Source organism: Leptodactylus fuscus, chromosome 2 (assembly GCF_031893055.1).
Source record: "Leptodactylus fuscus isolate aLepFus1 chromosome 2, aLepFus1.hap2, whole genome shotgun sequence".
NCBI classification, from domain to species: domain Eukaryota; kingdom Metazoa; phylum Chordata; class Amphibia; order Anura; family Leptodactylidae; genus Leptodactylus; species Leptodactylus fuscus.
This window is the reverse complement of record NC_134266.1, coordinates 183,561,621-183,581,983: the sequence shown is the minus strand read 5'-3', so window position 1 is coordinate 183,581,983 and position 20,363 is coordinate 183,561,621. Positions and strand designations below refer to the sequence as shown.

Below are 20,363 nucleotides of genomic sequence, written 5' to 3'. Positions count from 1 at the left end.
TAAGGCTGTGACTGTACATTGTGAAAATGCTATGTTTTATGATTTTCAAGAAAATACTGTATAACCTTCTTCCCCATCCTTCTTTGTCTACAAGTGTCAGACTTGTATAGAGAACCATAAAATGACTGATATGATGGCCTGGGATAGAATGCTGTATTACGCAGAGACTTTTCATATCCCTAATTTTAGCATCCAAAAAATCTAAGTACAAAGTATATCTTTGCCAAAGACTTCATAAAACCTGTGATGACTTTATTCTGAACTACTTTGTCTAACACGTGTTCACAATCTGTCCATGAGCGGTCCATAGCGGTCTTCTAACAGTTCAGCCTGCAGACGGCACCTAGACGCCATTGCATTTTCATAGTATTAAGAAACCTAGTGCTGTGTATTTTGTGGGAATATAATGTGCTGAGTAGCTAAAACATCACTGTAAGGCCTTTTCCACACGTCCACATATCATGTACAGTACATTGAAAGTAATTGATACGTATAGCATCCATGACAATGCAGACGCCTCATGTGCCAATTGATTTCAATATGTTTATTCAGATGACATAATGGACCCAGAGACGAACAAAATATAGCAAATGAAACAAAGAAAGACAGTTGATTTGCTCTTTGCGGATGCAAAAAGCAGGTTAACAATGGCCAGCACATCACCAACAAATTAGCAGGGTGGGGTGCTGTCTGTGACTACCACGGACCTCACATGCTTACAGATTTGTTTATAAGTGCTGTACTATTTCTTGGGTATTCTATAGAATGTCTAGTTTGTTTTACGCAGTATATGTAACAACCAAACTGTAGCCTAAAACTTGAACCCATTGTATAAAAAAAATGAATGGGTACAAATGTACTAACTCTAATATATGAAAGACTAAAAACATGTAAATAACCAAACTGTGGCCTATATCTTGATGGCAATGTATGAAATAAATGCATGTATACACAATGGGGCAGATTTATCAAGACTGGCATATCATACATTAGTCTTAATAAAGGCCCTGGCTGGCGCAGGGAAGGAGAAAACTGGGTGAGCTCTAATGAATATGTCAGGCTGAGGCATCCCTAACACTCCCCACTCCACTCACATTCATGAAGTGTAGTCAGCGAGGTACAGACAGGGGTTGTAACGCAAAGTTGTCGCAAGAAAGGGCCTTGCACCAAATTGTTACCACAATATCATCCCTCCCCATTGCCTAGCCTTAATAAATAAGACTAAAAGGATGTAAATAATCAAACTGTAACCTAAAACATAAGGCAGCATTTACATTACTCAGTCTGTCTACTTTTTGTCAGGTTTGATTTCTATTTTATTTTTACTTAGTTTGGAATTTCCAGATTTCAGTTCATTAACAAACCATTCCTCTGTTGTATGTTATTTCATACGTTGCCCCAAAACATTTAAGATTCTATCGAAAACCAGGCATTCCCTAAAATTCCTAGGTAATGTACAGTATATAGCATTATATTACCTTATTTCCTACTTTCATACCAAAAGAGTCAAGAATACATTTGACATATTGGAGAGATAGCAAATATCTAAAGAGGTAGAAAAGTTTAACTTGCTGCAACATGGCACCTTACCATAGAACACAGCAAAAGCCACTGAAAAGCCATTGAAAAATGTGAAATAAAATTCTGCGCCACACTTAGTTATAGCAAAATTAAGCTTTGCTATACCCGCATTATACAGTACTCCATGTTCTTTGCCACTTGTCCCTCTTTCATTTAAAACATTACAAGGTGTATGCCCTTGTGGCCTTACCTGTCCTACATTATTATCACTAGTTAGGAATTGTACCAGCAAAATAATACTATGAGGTGACCTATATATCTGCAGAAATAATATAGCAGACATAAATGGTAGTCCTCATTATGTGGGCTCAGCCAGTATTTCTAACCAGGTTATTCAATGAGCTCTCCAGGAATGTTAGTGATGGCTGAAGCAGACTGCAAAAGGTAAAAGCTGCCACTGTCAATATTATTTATACATTTTGTATGGCTGATAGGCCATAACGTTTAGTAGGGGCAATACCGTCACCGTATTTAGTTCTTCTGATCCTTTTTGGAACTGGATTATATTCATTCTTTTCTCTTAAAGTCATTTCTTGTCCCCCTGTATAGGTGTTGACCTGGCCTCCCTACAACAGATAAGGACTCAGAGAGCAGCGGTGATGTTATCTGATGTGAAGCAGCTGTTAGCAGCCGGTGGAAGCGTTAATGAGAAAAATGATGATGGAGTTACTCTTGTGAGTATTTCTATATGTAATTGGTGTAAATGAAGATTTCCTTCTGAAGCTTAATAGTCATCAAATGGGTGCTCACAGACCCAGTAATATATTATATAGGAAATGCATGAAATAATTCAGCGCCCAAACACAACTGTAAAATTGTCACTGTAAAGAGGGATGACCTGTGTGATATAACCAAGCTGTGAGGTGCAAAGGATTGTTTCGTCTTCTTCATGGAGATATGTTTCTACCTACAGAGTTGTATTTCAGAGGAGAGCTAGGGACAGCTGTTATTGGTATTTTAACTAACTACCATGTGGAGGATAAGCATCTGTTCTTCTGTGCAAACAGACTGTGGATGAAATAAAGAAGACATATTCTATTTATAACATGTAATAATGCCATTCCTATCACATTTGCTGTCTGCAACAGTCATACCTTTTACTTGCTTGACATCATAGTGGATATTATATTCTCCATCTATTATATTTAGACTCAACCTCTTATTTTGTTGTATTGCAATAGTATTCTTTATATTATACAGATTGTACAGATTTAAAATATATTGTGGCAAGTAAGGTGAACCAGAATGTTTCATCGCATGAATATAATATATGGGTGTGTAGTTGGCATGGGTCTCTGTATAAGGGTTAAAGTTCTGTCATTCTTACATAGTTACAGCTGTTCTTGGACAACTTTAATAGAATATTTTCCACCAAGCATGCCTTAGGTTCTATGAATTCCATGGCTACTTCATGCACAAGGCTAGCAGTTATAAAGTCAACAAGGTCATTTATAATTGCCAAAATATTCCACTATGTGCGCCATTTTTGTGAGATCATGCATATTAATATTACTGTGGCTAGAGACATAGATAAGGAATATGTCTAGATACTTGGTGCCAATGGTGTATTAAAAAGCTGTTCAGCCTTTGTCAGAAAATTTAAAGGGCTAGCCAGTTTACACAATTTTTGTCTAAGGTTCCAGGTAAAACTGAACTGTACTTGTTTGGTAAGTGAAGCTTTCAGATTGTGCAATACAAGAGATATTCAACCTTTTGGTGTCTCTCAGCCAGATTGAAAGAAGAACAGTTTTCTTGGGCCACACGTTAAGTACATAAATACTAATGAAATCCAATGAGCAAAACAAAAAAAGGGTTGTGCGTAATTTTCATGATATCCACCACCAAAGAGGTGTTAGGCGCCAGGGTGTAGAAGTAACTTTAATAATTTATACCTGACTTAGAAATAACATTTTACACCTAAAGCTGCAATGGTTGACTGAAATATTATTGATAATCATTGCTTTGCCAAGTCATTTACCACTGTATAAGTAGGGGTGTGCAACCCATGGCCTGAGGACTGCATGCAGCTTGGGATAGATATGAATACAACTATGATATGTAATATCTGATGGTGTCAATTCCAACATCTGTTCTTGGAAGATAACACACCAGAATCCGCACACCATCTAGAATCTGATGCCATAAATGTGTACCCATGACTAGGCAATAGTGATAGTATATGTATGTTTATCTCACCTGATATTCAGACACATTATCACAAAAAACTCATAATGCTGCATTCATAGCTATCCCAGGCTTCATGCATTCCTCAGGCTACAGGTTGGACACTCCTACTTATACAGTGCTAAATGGTGTAAATTATAGCTCAAATGTACACCAGTTCCTAACTGCAAAGATTTTCATCTCTAGCACATGGTGAGCAAGAGAGTTATCTAATTGATTAAGGGGTATGTGCCTTTTAATAAGTTTGGCACATTCCACTGTGGGGCACAAGAAATTAAGATAATGGTATGAGATGTCCCAATTTTGATTAATCTCATCAATGTATCTTTTACTAAAATTGATAGAATATAACATAAATATCTCATGGTCAAGCCAACTCTAAAACCAAGAAAGTTACTTGAGAGTGGACAGTTGTACTGCAGCAACCTATTGGAGAAAACCCAGAGTAGTAGTCGTATAACTTGCACTTGCCACTTTGGCATGTGGACTCAAACACTTCTTCCAGCTCTGCTCCTGGGCTGGTACAGAGCTGGTGAGCCTTCAGGGTACTGTGGGTACATCATGGTGGTGGTAGTCTTCCTCAGGGTGAGTCCTATCGGTTTTTACTAGCCCTACTGAATCAATTTGGAATCCGAGTGCCAATGATAGTAGATGCACATAAATGACTCAGTTTACACAGCTTTACTTGATAACAAAGCAAACAGCAACCAACAGCCTCCATAATGATGGAGGTACAGATCTTACTTAGCGGTCCACTATGGATATGGGTTGATCTTGATGATGCTTGTTCCAGCAGCCTACGCTTTAGTCTGACTCTCCAATTATGTGCCAGTCTCTACACTTTCGCAGGATTACCTTGTGGCAATCCTGAGTTATAAGTTTCCTTAGATTAAACAAAATGTCATAAAAACTCTCCAAACTTCTGAGGGTTGAAAGCAACTTTCTTCTCCCTTTCTCATAGCTGCAGCACAGATACATATGCTTGAACCTAATTCCCACACTTTCCTCTCTAAGAACTGACTGGGACACATCCTCACACTTTGGAATCTGGGTAAAGACTCCCAATCTCCATCCCCTTTACAAAACTCTGCTTGATGGACTGAGCCATCAGATCTAAGCTCCCAATATGCTGTGGAATAGCCCATTAAAGGGGCAGCCAGCGCCGCACCTCCCATGAGGCGACCTGAAGCGACCACTTCAGGCGGCGCTATGCCAGGGCTCCAGAGAGGGCGGCATTTTTTCTTACCTAAGCCAGTCCAGGACAAGCTGTCCTGGACTGGCTTAGCACGGAGCAGTGGATTGGGGAGGCCACTGGAGCAGCCTCCCCTCACGCTCAGGCAGAGAGCAGGTCTTCTCCGTGCCTGCTCTCTGCCTGCGAACGGCACTAAACCCCACCCCCTCTGCTCTGCCACACCCCCTCCTCCCGGGGGGGCTTTCTGTTGTTCGCTTCGGGTGGCGAAAGGGGCAGGTTCACTCCTGGGTGCAGCACACAGTTACATATTAAAAAATTACTCAGTGGCACCAACACAATATAATACAATATAAAACAAGTTTTTTTGTGTCTACTGGGTTGCTGCATTGCCACTGCATGAAATATATTCGAGTATATAAGTGCCTTCGTGGCTACTTGATATCTTTCATTAAAAAATCCAAGGAAGAAGCACCAAATAAAGTATAGTCTCTACAGCCACATTGCTATTACATTGTAGTACATTCTTTCCCTTTTTATGATAACTTACTAATGCAATGTGTTTTATCCACAGCTTCACATTGCCTCAGCGGGTGGCTTTAAAGAAGTGACGAGTCAGTTACTAGAGCACAATGCGGACCCAGATGCTATAGATAACCTTTATTGGACTCCTCTTCATTTAGCTGCAAAATACGGACAGGTAATATGAGAATGAAACATCACTGCAATATGACAATACATTTATATAGCAATTTCTAAAGTTTTGTATGACTATATGAATTGTGTATAATCGTATGTAATAAATGAAAGAGCCATACAGTTCTGTCCATATACTTCTACCCAGACACTATTTTTGGCTACATTATTTTATATAATTTGATATAGTTTTAAACAATTCCCCCCTCTTTGTTGCAAAACAGGAAGTCAATAATTAAAAAAAAATAAAATCCCCTGGTGATTGAAATGTTACTTCGTAAGGAAAGAACTTCAAGAAGTTTACGAAACTTCACATCAGCATCCACTTCCTGTATTTGTATTGCATAACTATAATTCTAATGGTGCCTATACACCTTCACCTATACACCTTCACCTATACACTTTCACCTATACAACTTCAGTAGCTGTCCGCCAAATCCTTGTTCCACTGATAGTTATTCTTATGCTCCATTAGATCAGTGAGGTGCATGTTTATTTAATGGTGAGAGGAGTATAAACCACTGCCAGAAACCTTTGCTAGCTAGCTGGGCGTGATGAAATTAAACAGATCGATTTTTCTTTCTTCTTGCTCATTTGTTCTGCCCATATGTGCAGTTACCTGGTCCTACCTAGATGAGCAGATTGTGTGTATGGGGCATTAACCCAGATGATTCATACATAGTTCAATAACACCATGCATTTAAACAAGGCAAATATACAATAGTTCTAATTGTACAAATGTGATACAAAGGTGAATACATCCTTCACTGTCAGTGCTGTTCATAAAAAAAGAATCAACTACACAGTTTGTGGATGGACCTTTTACAGAATTAAAAGATTCTGACTCATTTTTAATGTATTTCTTTCAGACAAATATTGTGAAAATTCTTCTTGTTCATCAAGCGAATCCCAATATTCTCAACTGTAATGGGGATAAACCTTCAGGTTAGTTTTATTGATGACAGGTTTTACTTCTTTAAAAATTATCTTTACAATTTTTTTATGCTAATGCTGTCTCGCCCACCCCTACTAAATATCACAAAATGCTATGGTTGGTGTCATAATGCCGTAATTGTTAATACACAGAATTAACTGGTTGAATAATATACTGTACTGTGCATGTTCTCTATTCATATACCCATCAATAAGATTGCAGAAAGGATTAATATCATTCTCTATGAATGTTTGAGTTACCTTGGACTAACTCTAAAGGTTCATAAATACAGTACAGTAAGTTTCAATATAAGCCACCATAGGCTAGCTATAGAGGTGCATAAGGCCTTCATCGTATCTCTGTATGCCTATGCTTTCATATGGAGACAAAGAAAATCATTGTATGTCCAGTTGGCTACAACAAAACCTAAGGAACAGCACAGTGTCCATTCATTGACATCCATGCACTTGACTCTGCCATGTATGTAAGCCCTAGTCTTAACTCTATAATACTCACTATGTTAGCCCAGAAACAATGATCTTGCTAAATACATCCAACAGAAAGCTTGTCCCGTATTAGTAACTTCTCTAGGGTTCTATGTACATATACCACATCCATCCGTGTATAGAAAAAAATAACTTTATGGTCCCAGAGATTATCATTCAAGGATTAAAATTAAATAAATTTGCTACAAAATTATTGAATACAATTTAACATTTTAATACTCAAAGGGAACTTTACATTTTCTTCACATTTTAGAAAGCACTGGAGTAATACTTCTTGCTATGCAGTCAAGATATAGTCAACGTATATGCAGGCAGAAAAAAAGTATAGACATTGTGATTTTGTTAAAACAATCGACAGCGTATGTTCACATGTAGTAATGATGTAGACATAGTGACCTAGACAGATTGCCACCACTACTCTATCATAAAGTAAAACCAAAGCCAAAAAACTAACTGTAAGGATGGTTCATATCTGTGTTACAGGGTCCATCATAGATTCTGTTAAAAAGGCCAGTCAATATAGCTCAGCATGTCACCATATTTCTTTGTTGAAGAAGCCAGTATTAGCTCTGAGAGCATTTCTGCTGATATAATCTACTATTGCTTATAAATACATGTATTATTGATTGTTTAATATCTATCCACAGACATAGCTGCAACAGAATTCATACAAGACATGCTGCTAAAAGCTGAAGATCTTTCAGAACAGAAAAATGTAAACCCTTCCTATTTCCCAGTCTTTCACGATGAACAGTATGAAGAGATCTTACATGATCTTCCTTTGGGTGCCAATAAATTGTAAGTTTTAGTACTGCAAATACTGTAGTGAAAGTGGCATTGCGGTGAAGGAGTTGTAGTTTTCTTGGTTGAAGAACAATGCACTATGCTATGTACGGTTTTGCGGTATAATGGAACAGAAACTGATCTACAATGACCAAAGCATGGAGTGTTTTTTGTGCTATAACGTTGTATGGCCACCTGAGACATAGAAAACCATGTTAAATATTGACATATTAAAAATTGTCCTTATTACCAGGGATGGATCAAACTTTTTGGTGTTTCATAATGCACCTCAACACCCTGGTTTCTCTGAAGTTCAGTATGGAAGCTGTTACTATAGAATATACTATACATTGAAGAAGCCATAATTGATTTGCTTGTCAGTGATCGCATCTTTGACATAAAACTTATTGACCTAAAACTCATTGCTTATCAGCGGGAATTTCACAAGTATAAACATGGGTCAGGAGGGGTACTTTATCCCCTTGAAGACACTGCTGTATCAGTATAGGGAGATTCATAATATACTCCCTTAGAAACGCTGGGATAATGTACGTAAAACACTTTCCCATCTATGCATCTAGCACTGCACATTGAAAGACAGCTTATTAGAAGTCATGATTGACTTTCACAAAGCCTTATGACATGATTCAAAGCTATAACCAAACCAGAAAGTCTCTTCCGGAAGAATGAGGCACCCATCTTTAAACTTCAGTTGAACTCAATGGCTAATAGTTGAGTTCAATTGAGTTCAAAAAGACGCGCGTTATACAAACATGCCATTGAACTCAATGGCTAACTACATTTTATACGTGTATTTTTACACGTGTAAAATGTACAGAATACACGGAGCATAAACTCCGTGTGAAGAGACCCTCAGTTTTTTTTTTTAGCCAACACCAGGAGTGGATTCAGCAGGAAGAAATATAAGTGCTTGCTTTAGATTTCCCTTTCCTTTTGAATCCACTTTCTTGAATAAAAAATACACTGCAAAATCTGCAGTAATAAAAGTAACAAAAACTCAGTGGTGAAATTTACTATAATAGCCACACCACTTTCATGGAGCAAAACTGGCGCATTTTTGGTGCACATCAGTTTATGTCAAAAGATGGGCCTCCTTGCCAATGTATAGAAAAAGTCAGGAGAGATGAAGATGGGCTGGGAATGCCTCAGCCTGACAAATTTGCTATTACTCACACCAGAAAACTGGCATGAGTTCTACCTGAAATCTATGCCACTCCTTAACTGGTGTCAGTTTCAATTATGGTGCATGGCACCTTGTAAGATGTGCCAGAATTATTAAGAGGTAGGAGCTTCTTAATAATTCAGGCACATCTCACACCAGCAGGGGAATGAATTTAGACTGTCGGAGGAAACAACATTTGTAATTACTTGCTCCCAAACTGCATCTTTAGCCTAAAATACAGACCTAAAAATCAACCTCAAGCTTCTTCAAGAAAAACAGGATAAGGGTTCGTTCACTCTTGCACTCCTTCTCCGGTTTGTGCTTTCCGCCAGGTTTCCGTCCTCAGTCCGGGCGAAACTAGACAGGGCATGGAAACCGAGCAGTCAGCTTCAAAACCATTCACTTGAATGGGTTTGTAAAGGTGACCACTGGTGTCCGCCTGCAGCCTGTCCGTGGGGAAATCATTTTTTTTAGCCGGACACAAAGTTGGACATGCAGGACTTTGTGTCCGGATAAAACAAACGGTTTCCCCGTGGACAGGCCACAGGCGGACACCAGTGGTCACCTTTACAAAATCGTTCAAGTGAATGGGTTTTAAAGCTGACCGCCGGGTTTCCGTCCCTGGTCCAGTTTCACCGGGGCTGAGGATGGAAACCCGGCGAAATGCAAGCACCGGACACTGTTTTCCCAGTTCTCAGCTTATTGCAAACCTAGACAAGTACCAAACCTGCTACATAAATAGTACATTACACTGCATGAAAGCAATCCTAGACATTTGTAAATACATTATTTTACTTTTTTCACAAGGTTTAACATTTGGCATTCAAATTTATAGAACTATACAAAGTTTACTTGCGCTGTCATTTTTCCAATATAAGAGCTAAGAGAGGGGATGTTGGGGCAAGCAAAATTATATACATAAGGCATATGAACTGCCTTTAAAGACACTAATAGATGTCATTTTTGCAAGTTACAGTTTCCATAGAAAGTAAATGTATCAAAGCAGCAATCGCCTTCTGTTCTGACATTTTCCATTAAATGAAAAAGCACCGTTTTCTTGTCATATAATAATGATTAAATTGTCAAAACTTTGACGTGCCCTTATGTGACATGTGCGGCTGTTATTGTAATAATTATTAGTATCATACTGCCTTCCTTTACATAGGCCATGTCATTTACATGCTTTGTGTCTGGGATTTAATAGCCAGCGTTGAACTTCCAGAAACTGTTCGCTGGCGCACCCTATTAAATAGTTAAATGAAAAATTCTTCAACACTCCATGAGCAGAGATGCTGCTGAATATCATGCCTCATTGACTACAAAAGCTGGGTACGCTAATGCCAGTGTGGCAGATCCCAGTGTTCAATTTAGTTTTGAGATTTAGCGTTGTATCAGAACAACTACATTACATGGGTGCATACATTTGTGAATATTGTTCAAATAGACTCTGACATTGACAAATGAGGATGATGCCTATCAAAGGCAGGAACCATATTTTACTTTTACATTAGAGGTCTCTAATTTATATGTACAATTGGAACAGATTATGTACAATGCCAAAGCTGAAAATCTGGCTTGCAGCTGATAGCATTTATCTGCATTATACGTCAAGGAAGAGGGCAATGCATATAAAAATAATGTAGTCAGGCTCATGCACACAGCTGTATTACAGCTTTATATACATGTCAGATTGTACTGTGCAGTTATATAGCACCCATATAATTCAGTGGTCTCCCTATTCCTCTGGATTCATTCACGGTTCTTAAATCCTTTAAAGATTCATGTATTTGCTACTATATCATAAAATTAATGTTTCTTTTTACTTTGCGCAATACGTATTTTGACCTGTATAATATGTAACTGGACTGAACAGTTGATGAAAAAGATATTTTCTGTAATGTTCCTTTTGCATCAAGACAAGTCGCACAGCATGCTTCAATATTCAGCACATTAAAAACTGGTGAGAAGATGAGCTGGATATTGTCTTTGGTTAACATTCTGCCGAATTTGATGGGATTTGTCGAAGGGCTGGGTCTTTTTTCATACTATAAAATAACATTTTATCTTAGATCTGTTTTAACAAGATCTCGTTATAAAGAAAGATCAAGGTAGACATAAACATGTTTGGGTGCTAATATATTCACCCAATTTTGTTGAAACTAAAACAGAGAAGATCCTTAAAATACATCTGCTGTAAATTAATATTCAAGAGGGAGAAATAAACTGCATGGAAATGTAATGGGCTCTTAACCTTTAGCATAAGAGTAAGTGGTGGCACTGGAGGTGACATCTGTGCCCTATAATTATGTATTGTAAAAAGTTTGAGACATATTAATGGATATTTCTGTTTCTGGCTCTTTCAGCAGGAACATTTACATTAGGAATGATTTCATTTATAAGTCTTTCAAAACAGAAATTTCTTGCAATTTTTCATAGCCATCATCTTTTGAACAGTGAAAAAGTAAAAGCAAACCTTTAAGTAACTGTGTTTGTACACTACATTGGTTTCCATTGCCAAGTAGGAGCTGTCCAGCAGCAGTTTGGAGGTATGGTGTTCAACATCTGTTTAAAAAGCAGAAAGGATAAAGGCCCACATTGAGGGGGAATTATCAAGACTGGCATTCAGTATACAAGTCTTAAAGGGGTATTCCCACGTACATAATCATATTTATATTTGTAGATAATTAAAAGTTAAGCATTTTTGCAAATATAAGTAATTGGAAATTCTGCAAAAATTTAAAGATTTTCTCTAACTTTGTTAGTGGTGACAGTCTGTTTTCTAGATTGGTTGCCAATGGTTACAACTAGAGATGAGCGAGTAGTGTTCGATCGAGTAGGTATTCCATCGAATACTACGGTATTCAAAATACTCGTACTCGATCGAATACTACTAGCTGTTCGAAGTTAAGATTCGATGCAGAACCAGCGTTGATTGGCAGAATGCTATACATTGCCAATCAACGCTGGTTCTTCTCTTACCTTTAGAAGTCTTCTCCCTGCGCAGCGTTCCCTCTTCTGGCTCTGCATTCACTCTGGGACACTGCGCAGGGAGAAGAATCCGGCCGGACCCTCACTCATGGACTTGGTAAGTAGAATTTGATCGAATGTTGCATACCCCTGTAACAAGCATTTCCCCCCATAGACTATAATGGGGTTCGAAACCCGTTTGAACAGTCGAACAGTGAGCGGCTGTTCGAATCGGATTTCGAACCTCGAACATTTTAGTGTTCGCTCATCTCTAGTTACAACCACAAATGCAGAAACTTTCTATGGTCTGGGTCTTGTCAGGAACCCAGCTATGATTTTCTTATTGTAGCAGGGTCATCAGGCAGGAACACCATATGTATCAAAAGATATCCCAGCCAAAATAAAGAAATCATGGCTGATTTCTGACCTTAGAAAGTTCCTGTATTCATGGTTGTACCCACTGGCAACCGATCAAGATAACAGACTGTGACCACAAGATATTTAGAGAAAATCTTTTAAACTCTGCAAAATGTTTAATTACTTATATTTGCAAAAATGTTCAACTTTTAATTATCTACAAATTTAAAAATAATTATGTAGATGGGAATACCCCTTTAATACTTCCTCCATTGTCAGAGGATGCGCCTCAATTATTCATTTTTGATGGATGACAGTCTGACTATCGTAAATTTATGACTCTTGTCCTCTAGGGATCCAGAGGGAAAATATTTATAATACACAACTTACCACTTTCAGAAGGAGAAAATATTGTGTGGTCAACAGCATATAATCAAAGGATTCTGTAGGGGAGGCTGTGACACAAAAGGGGCACAATTACTGTGTAGGGGCTACTGACAGGGGATGGGGATGATGGGAAGGTTACATATACAGACATGTCAGAAACAGACCTTTTGTTTGTATACCATGTATACCTTGCAGTAAGACTAGCAGGTAAATGTATGTCGCACATGGCAATGTACACTGTCTGCATTGATACATCTGACTTCTGTGTACATCACCATGTGAGCTGGACATTTATCTACTAGCCTCACTGCAAGATCATTGGAATATATGAGTTATCAATGCTAATCTGACTCTGCCTGGAGATGGTTTGCCTGATAATCGTTGCACTTTATCTTCAAGCCACAAGTTTACAATTGACCATATACTGACCAGTTTACTATGACATATTCCATTATCTTTGGAACACTTTACCCCACTGACATATTACATTATTCTATTCTGTGGTTAGTGCATTGTCTATGTTTACCATTATTTTGTTTGCTGTGGCTTTGCATTTTACTGAGGTTATATTAAAAGTAATATTTTAGTATTTAGAGATGCTCCTCTCTGTCATACTTTATTGTCTTAGGAACACATTTTTTTGAGCTTTCAGTGATTGTATGAAGCCTAGCCCAAACAGCAGCTGGGTTTTGCTTCTCGCAGCTTGACCAATTTACTGTAATTTACTCCAGAAATGATATAAATAATAGCATGGCGTACAATTGCAAGAGATTGCAAGAAATTAGTGCTGGTTTGGAACTGGAGCTATGGGGTATATGTGACACTGACTAGTACTTTGGAAACATCAATGGCAGGCACTGAGGGAGACCAATGTGGTTTACACATTGAGGCCCACCTGTGGATACCACACCATTAATGTAAAGATCCTTCAGCACTGTGAAAAACCTGGTAAAGGTTTGGCAGGTGTATATTTAACAACGCTAACTACCTTTTTACTTTTAATATAATTTTTCTACATTTCTCCAAAAATCTTAAAATAAAACATACATTATTTATTTGGGTTTGTTTGTTCCAGAATCCTAGAATTACCTTAAGACAAAGTTTTTCTTTTAATATCAAGGCATTTTTAGATTATTATGGGTTCAACCATGTAGAGGAAATAGTACTAATAGCTTGGTAAGTAGATAAGTCAATAGTGGCACATGCTGTGTGGTGGACCTAGCACATGTTGGCTAATGTTACAGTTTACATTTCCTTACACCACCTCTTGGATGGCTCACTTTAGACAAAAATCACATGGCCAACTCAGATGTGTTGAAAAAGTCCATGAATTTCCATCAGGATCTGTCTGGTCTTTAACAGTATTGAGGATCCTCCTCCTAAACTTAACCTTTAACCCACTTCATAATACAAAAAGATACAAAAAACCCCCTAAAAAACGCATACGCTGCTTACATGTTTCGATGGTAAATGCCCCTTACAGCAAAAAAATGTACTACGTTTATCACATTTTATGATTTTACTTTTATCCACTTAACCATGTATCCTTTCTAGGTGAAGTAAATAAGAAATCAAGAACTGTGGTGCATGACACATACAATGTTTTTTTATGGGCACTTTGCATGCATATGGATTAGTAAATCTGTCCCATAGTGTTTTCTTGTTTTTTTCACATCCAAAATCGATCACTCAATTTGTTGGCACCCAGCTAGTAATTTTATGGACAGAATTAATGAGATAATCTGTAGGAAGTACTCCTCTTCAGAGGAGTGGCACATTAAAATGCACAATAATTGTACCAAAGAAACTCAGAATAGCTTTTGTTCAGAAACTTAGTAAATTTCTTATGTCCAACTAGCTACAGCATTGAATATGTCTTAATAAGTAAATTCAAGAACAACCTGTGTTCCCCTGTCATTAGGGAATATTCCTTGCAAGACTTTTATATCATTTTTTCTTTAATTTTGAAATACATAATTAAAATAAATCATCTGTATGGAAATTGTTTAATTAAATCAATCTGATTCTCATTAAAATATGCATATTAACACAGTATAATAAAATGTATATAAAAGTTTTAAGCTCTTTATTGTTCTTGAATTGTTAGAATCATCACCCATATAATAGATTCCTGTTTGTTGTTAGTTTGGGGTGAAAAATTTTTAGATTACTTATTGATTTGCTTTCCTTGCAAAATCGAATCTCATGACTATTCTGCCTATCCTTGCATTTTTAACACGGCTGCTGCTGAATGGAATCTTACATTTCACTGGCTGCACATCTTCTGTTTACTTGGAATATAAATGAATCCCAAATCTTCCTGGTTAATTGCGTTTATTAAAGAAATACGGACAGGTGTTTATTTTGATTTTCATTTATTAATTTTATGTTTTGTTTTTATAGGCGTCCATTGGCTTTACCAATTTCCAAGCAAGACAGCTTACTGGAGAAAGACACCATGTTCAAAGATTCAGGAAAGGCATTAAGCAAACATTATTCACAGGACAATGCCTCCGAAAGAAATACGGCAAATAGTGGTACAAAACTGGAACAGGTATTACATTTTAAGGGACTGATACATGGAAAAAAAATCAGAAACTAGATGAAAAGATTTAAGTTTATGACATTTTTTAAATTTGTTTCTTTTAAGTTCCAATACCCTAGTCTTAGGCCTTAGCCACATGACAGTGACACACTGATGTGTGACCGCCATTTTTAAAATCATGAGTGTCTATGGGTCTATTCAAATGTCCCTTATTGACAGGCCATTTTTTATGACCAACAAAGAACCTGACATGCTGTATCTTGGTCAGTTTTGACAGATATAGCCATGTGAATAGACCCATAGGTAGTTCATGAATCAATCGACCATCACATGGTCATGGGAATACGCCCTTTCAACAGGCTTCAAAGGACTGTCATGGCTGTTTTACCAATCATTAATAGAGATGAGCGAGTAGTATTCTAGATAATAATAATAGATCGAATACTGCCCTTCCATAGTTATTGGTGTAAAAAAGTGCCAGGAAAGATGGGAGGGGCATCAAATTTTTACAGCGTTTACCACGTTGTATTCGGCCGAGTACACCAATAACTATGCAGGGGATTTATTCGATTGAATACTACTCGCTCATCTGTAATCATTAATTTTGTGATAAATGGCATTTTTGCTTAAATAAGACCTTAGAGATTGACCTACTATACTCTATAAGTCCGAAAATATCGAAACCATGGTTTTCAAGCTGAAATGCTGTATCAAGGTTTGATATGTTTAAGCAACCCATAGGGTCCACAGAGATTGGATTCCAGTCCAGGTCCATGGGCAATGTGGAAATTTACAGGCTCCTTTCTATGTAGATGAATAATTAGTTTACCATACAGTGAGAAAGGGGCTGGAGAAGGATCTTATTATTAAAAAAAAACAAGAAGGTCCCTTATTATTGATATTGATATCCAGGCTTAAAAGGATTTCCTGGACCCCAATTTTTTTTTCATACTGATGACCCATCGACTGGATAGGTCATCAGTATGTGATTTGTCTTGGTCCAACTCCTGGAATCCTCACAGATCAACTGTGCTAGCAGCCTCTGGTGAATTTGCATACCTTGAAGGAGTTGTCCACTTTCATATCAATATTGAAAGACAAATGTTATTGTTTCTCTAATAAAAAGTGGTACAGTTTTCAATACTTTCTGTATCAATTCCTCACAGTTTTTTAGATCTCTGCTTGCTGTCATTCATTCTTACCTCTAGTGGATAAAATTCTGACGATAGTTATGTGATATACGGGTCCATTGTCATGGTATGAGCACACAGATGCACAGCTTGTTATAGTACAGTATATTATGTTATAGTACATATAATATTTGTCTCTCAATACTGGTCTGAAAGTAGATAACCCCTTTAAGAATATAGCATTATAAGCGGTAAATAAATAAATAAACATACAGGTACTCTAGATGTCAAAATAATTAATATACATGTGTGAATAGGACAGATTCTGTTTACTCGTATTATTATTATGGTGTCTGTAATGTTGGTATATATAGAAAACTGCCTGTTAGCTGTTTTTGGGCAGGGAAGACTCATAGGTTTCTCTATGTGTAGGAGCAGCATTAAAATGCTGAATTCAACCATAAGTATATTTCTTCACTTGCTTCTTGGTAATTTGAAAGTCTGTAAAGTATGTTGTTAGTCTAATATGTAGCACGTAACTGAAGACCTTATTATTATTGTAGAAGGGATAGTCATAAACATAGTATCAGAAAGTTTTATAAAACAGCACAACATTTTTTCATTTTACAGATCAAGTTAATGCCTGCTGCCCCAAATGATGATTTGGCAACTCTCAGCGAGCTCACAGACAGTAGCCTATTATATGAAATTCAGAAGCGTTTCAACAATAACCAGATATATGTAAGTTTGTGCAACAGAGTAATTTTTACAGTTTATGAAGGATAGATATATAGCAACAGTTTCATATTAGTCAGTGTATACATAGTACTTAAAGTTACTTAAGACGGTACTTGCCTGCAGTATGCATATAGGATGCACCACACTATCCACAGGGGCATACACTGCAGTGAGAGCCACCAATCCCATAATGGAAGTTAGTGGCGTTCGCCACCCTTGAACTACTATTATACTCTGTGGTCTCTTCAGACCCTCAGAGTATTATTAGTGGACATCCAAATGAGGTAGGTAACCCAAACAAACACCTCTACTGGGCTTTGGCACAGCCTCACTGTCCTATTCAGCCTCTTGAGAGAGGTCAGGGACCGATAAGGCCTGTAATTGAGCCTCAATAATTAAGTGATTTGCATGGTGTAATGACACATAACATCATGATGTCAATACACCAAGTGGCCCATGTGATATGATATATATTGTCCCATAGCAGTCCTCCACGCATTATAATATCCTGTATATAGTGGGTGCAGTGCTGCAACACAGTTCCCAAAGAGGTAGAGGTAAGCAGCCCAAAAAGCACCCCTACTGCCAAGCCAAACCCACATACACAACACCACAGCAATTTGCAGACACCATACATTTCTGCACGATATGAACAGATCTCAAAAAGTTAACCTTACCATAAGGAATGAGGACTTGTAGGTAGATCCCATACACAATATGGGGTGTATGGGTAAAGGGGAGGGGGAGTATAGCACAATGCAAGGCAATGCGCAAATTGCAACACAGTATTGAGGAGGTTTGGGGGCTTTGGGGGCATAGAGTGCAGTCCTGACTGGGCAGAGAGTACAGCACAATACAGCAGTACAGCTCAAAACACAATAGAGGTGTGCAAGAGAGTACAGTCCTGTGGGGGAGGAGGTGCAAGGAGTATAGTCCTAAAGGGAGTGGATATAGGGAGAATCCATAGGCCATAGTGTCTTTCTACAGACAGTGATATTGGTTTCAGTGTGTTCAAGGTGGGCTGTACTAGGTTCAGAGGTAATGATTTTTCCCTCCTACCTTGTGTGCCCAGGTCGTTCCATGTTAGCCCCCATTCACCATGTGCTATGATGGTGGGAGCATAATCCATACGGGCTCCTCTGCTTTAATCTCTCTATCCCCTGATCCATGATGGCTGTTCAGGGGGTACCTCTAGAGGAAAATTGGCTGTCTCCAACGTTAAGTTGTGGTGACAGCCAGCGAGGTAGATTAAGGAAGGCCATAGTTATACCATTCTGTGTGGTAGTTGCATTTCTGCATTTGCAGTCACATATCTGGCTGACCAAGTGGAGGCCCAGACTTTAGTATGTGGGAGTGGGGCATCTTTAGCTCGTCTTCAGGCTTGTTCAGGGCTCCAGGAAACAGAGAGAGGTGAGTGGGTGCATTCAGAAGACATCAGGTGGCTTCTCTGTGGGAAGTTTATGCAGCATCCAATCATCAAGCGAGGTGTGGGCCTTGGTAGACCAGAGATTGTCCCAGGCTGTTGTTACTGGAGGTGTCAGTTACGCTTCGGGTAGTAAGTCCTGTTCCTCTTCATTACTTGTCCTAGAACCAAAATAGGGTTCTGGAGTCTACAGCAAGTTCTGAAGAGAGGTGAGCCTGTGTTGGGGGTGGGAAGACATTGTTGGTTACTCCGTATGCTGGGACTAGAAAGGAAGCATTATATTGTGAAGGGCGAAGGGCATGAGTAGGATTCTCATAGAAGGATCATGAGTTGGGGGGAGATCATGAGGGAGTGTGTAAGAAAATTAGGGGAGATTTGCTCAGTTACCAGAGCAGCATGCAGCCATTACGGGGCAACAGGAGATGAAAGATAAGCCTCCTTCACACGGGGTGCGGAAGGGCAGATTTTGGCACTGAGAGTGACGCGGGGAGCTGTGTCACTCTCGGGCCAAAATCTGCCTGCCACGACTGTCACGGCTTCCGACAGTCGCTGCTTTTCCCTCTGGAGTAGGCTCAAATGAATGGGCTAACTCCGAAGGTTGCTGCCGCGAGGCGGATCCACCTTAAGAAAGTTGCTGCCTCAAGGCGAATCCGCCTGAAGAAAGGGCAGCTCGCTTCTTTTTTACGCTAGCAGTCTCCATAGACCACCATTGTGAGGGGGCAGATTATGACGTGGATTCCGTGCCATAATCCGCCCCCTCTGTGACCATGTGAACAGGCCCTTAAAGTTGTCAGGGAAAGTTAGCTGAATTGGGAGATTTAAATAAAACACCAGACTTGTGTTGCATGTCCTCGTTCAGATGATACAAGCTGGCATTGTTAGGTCTTTGTAATTAGATAAGGCTCTGTTCACATGTGCATGGAGGCAGAATCCTTTTAAAATATTATGCTTGAAAAAGACATGAAGACCTTATAGTCAATGGAATCTGTTGAGAACCATTGGTATATGTTAGTAGATGGATGCATTTTCACTGTTCTTTTTATTCTATTCCTGTTGTGGAACACAAGAATGGAAAGAACAACACATATGGAAACGTAACCTAAATAATAGTTATATAGATATATAGGTAAATAATTTAAACGTATTATTGCAAATTTACAATTACCGGTAGTAATGTCTTTATTTTTATAATAAACTCATTCTAAGTCATCATGAGGTGTTCAAGTCTTATCACTAGAAACAAATTCATATCTTCATTCCTCTACTCCCAGGATTGACAGTTGATGTGAAGATACTATTGTGTACGAAAACTGAGCAATGCCAGCTTGTTGGCATCTGCCCGGGGACATGCTCCACAAGTCTGGTGTTTTATTCAAATCTTCCACATGAGCTAACCTTCCCTGACAGCTATAATCTTTCAGGTTTTTTGGCTTGGTAGGGTATTGGTAGAGTCATGAACTCTAATGTTTGCTGTCTTGACAGTGCCCTGTAGATCGGTTGCTGTAGCTTTTTGTTTCTTGTGACACATTGTGCGAGTAGTTGCTTGGCTGCTAAGTTGTGTTAAGGTTAAAGAATGTAGAGAATAGTCTTCATTTATAAGCATTCTTCCTCAGTCTAGAAGGATACGAGACTAATTGTTGAACCATTCCCAGGCTCTTGAAAAACAATTAATTTTTGCCATTACTTTCTGTACATTGTTTTCTTGTATTTATTAATTTCTCTTTGGTTTATCGTGTCAGAACAGGAAAAATGTCCCCTTT

General features: G+C 38.5%; 1 protein-coding gene across 1 annotated transcript in view; it reads left to right on the top strand.

Annotated features, from left to right (window-relative positions):
• The window catches only part of MYO16 (myosin XVI), a 247,923-nt gene that overhangs the window by 69,225 nt on the left and 158,335 nt on the right, over positions 1-20,363 (top strand). The window contains exons 6-11 of the mRNA XM_075265275.1: positions 2,131-2,255; positions 5,529-5,654; positions 6,520-6,595; positions 7,738-7,888; positions 15,171-15,321; positions 17,073-17,183. Coding sequence (XP_075121376.1) covers positions 2,131-2,255; positions 5,529-5,654; positions 6,520-6,595; positions 7,738-7,888; positions 15,171-15,321; positions 17,073-17,183 — 740 coding nt within the window. The remainder of the gene's footprint in view (positions 1-2,130; positions 2,256-5,528; positions 5,655-6,519; positions 6,596-7,737; positions 7,889-15,170; positions 15,322-17,072; positions 17,184-20,363) is intronic.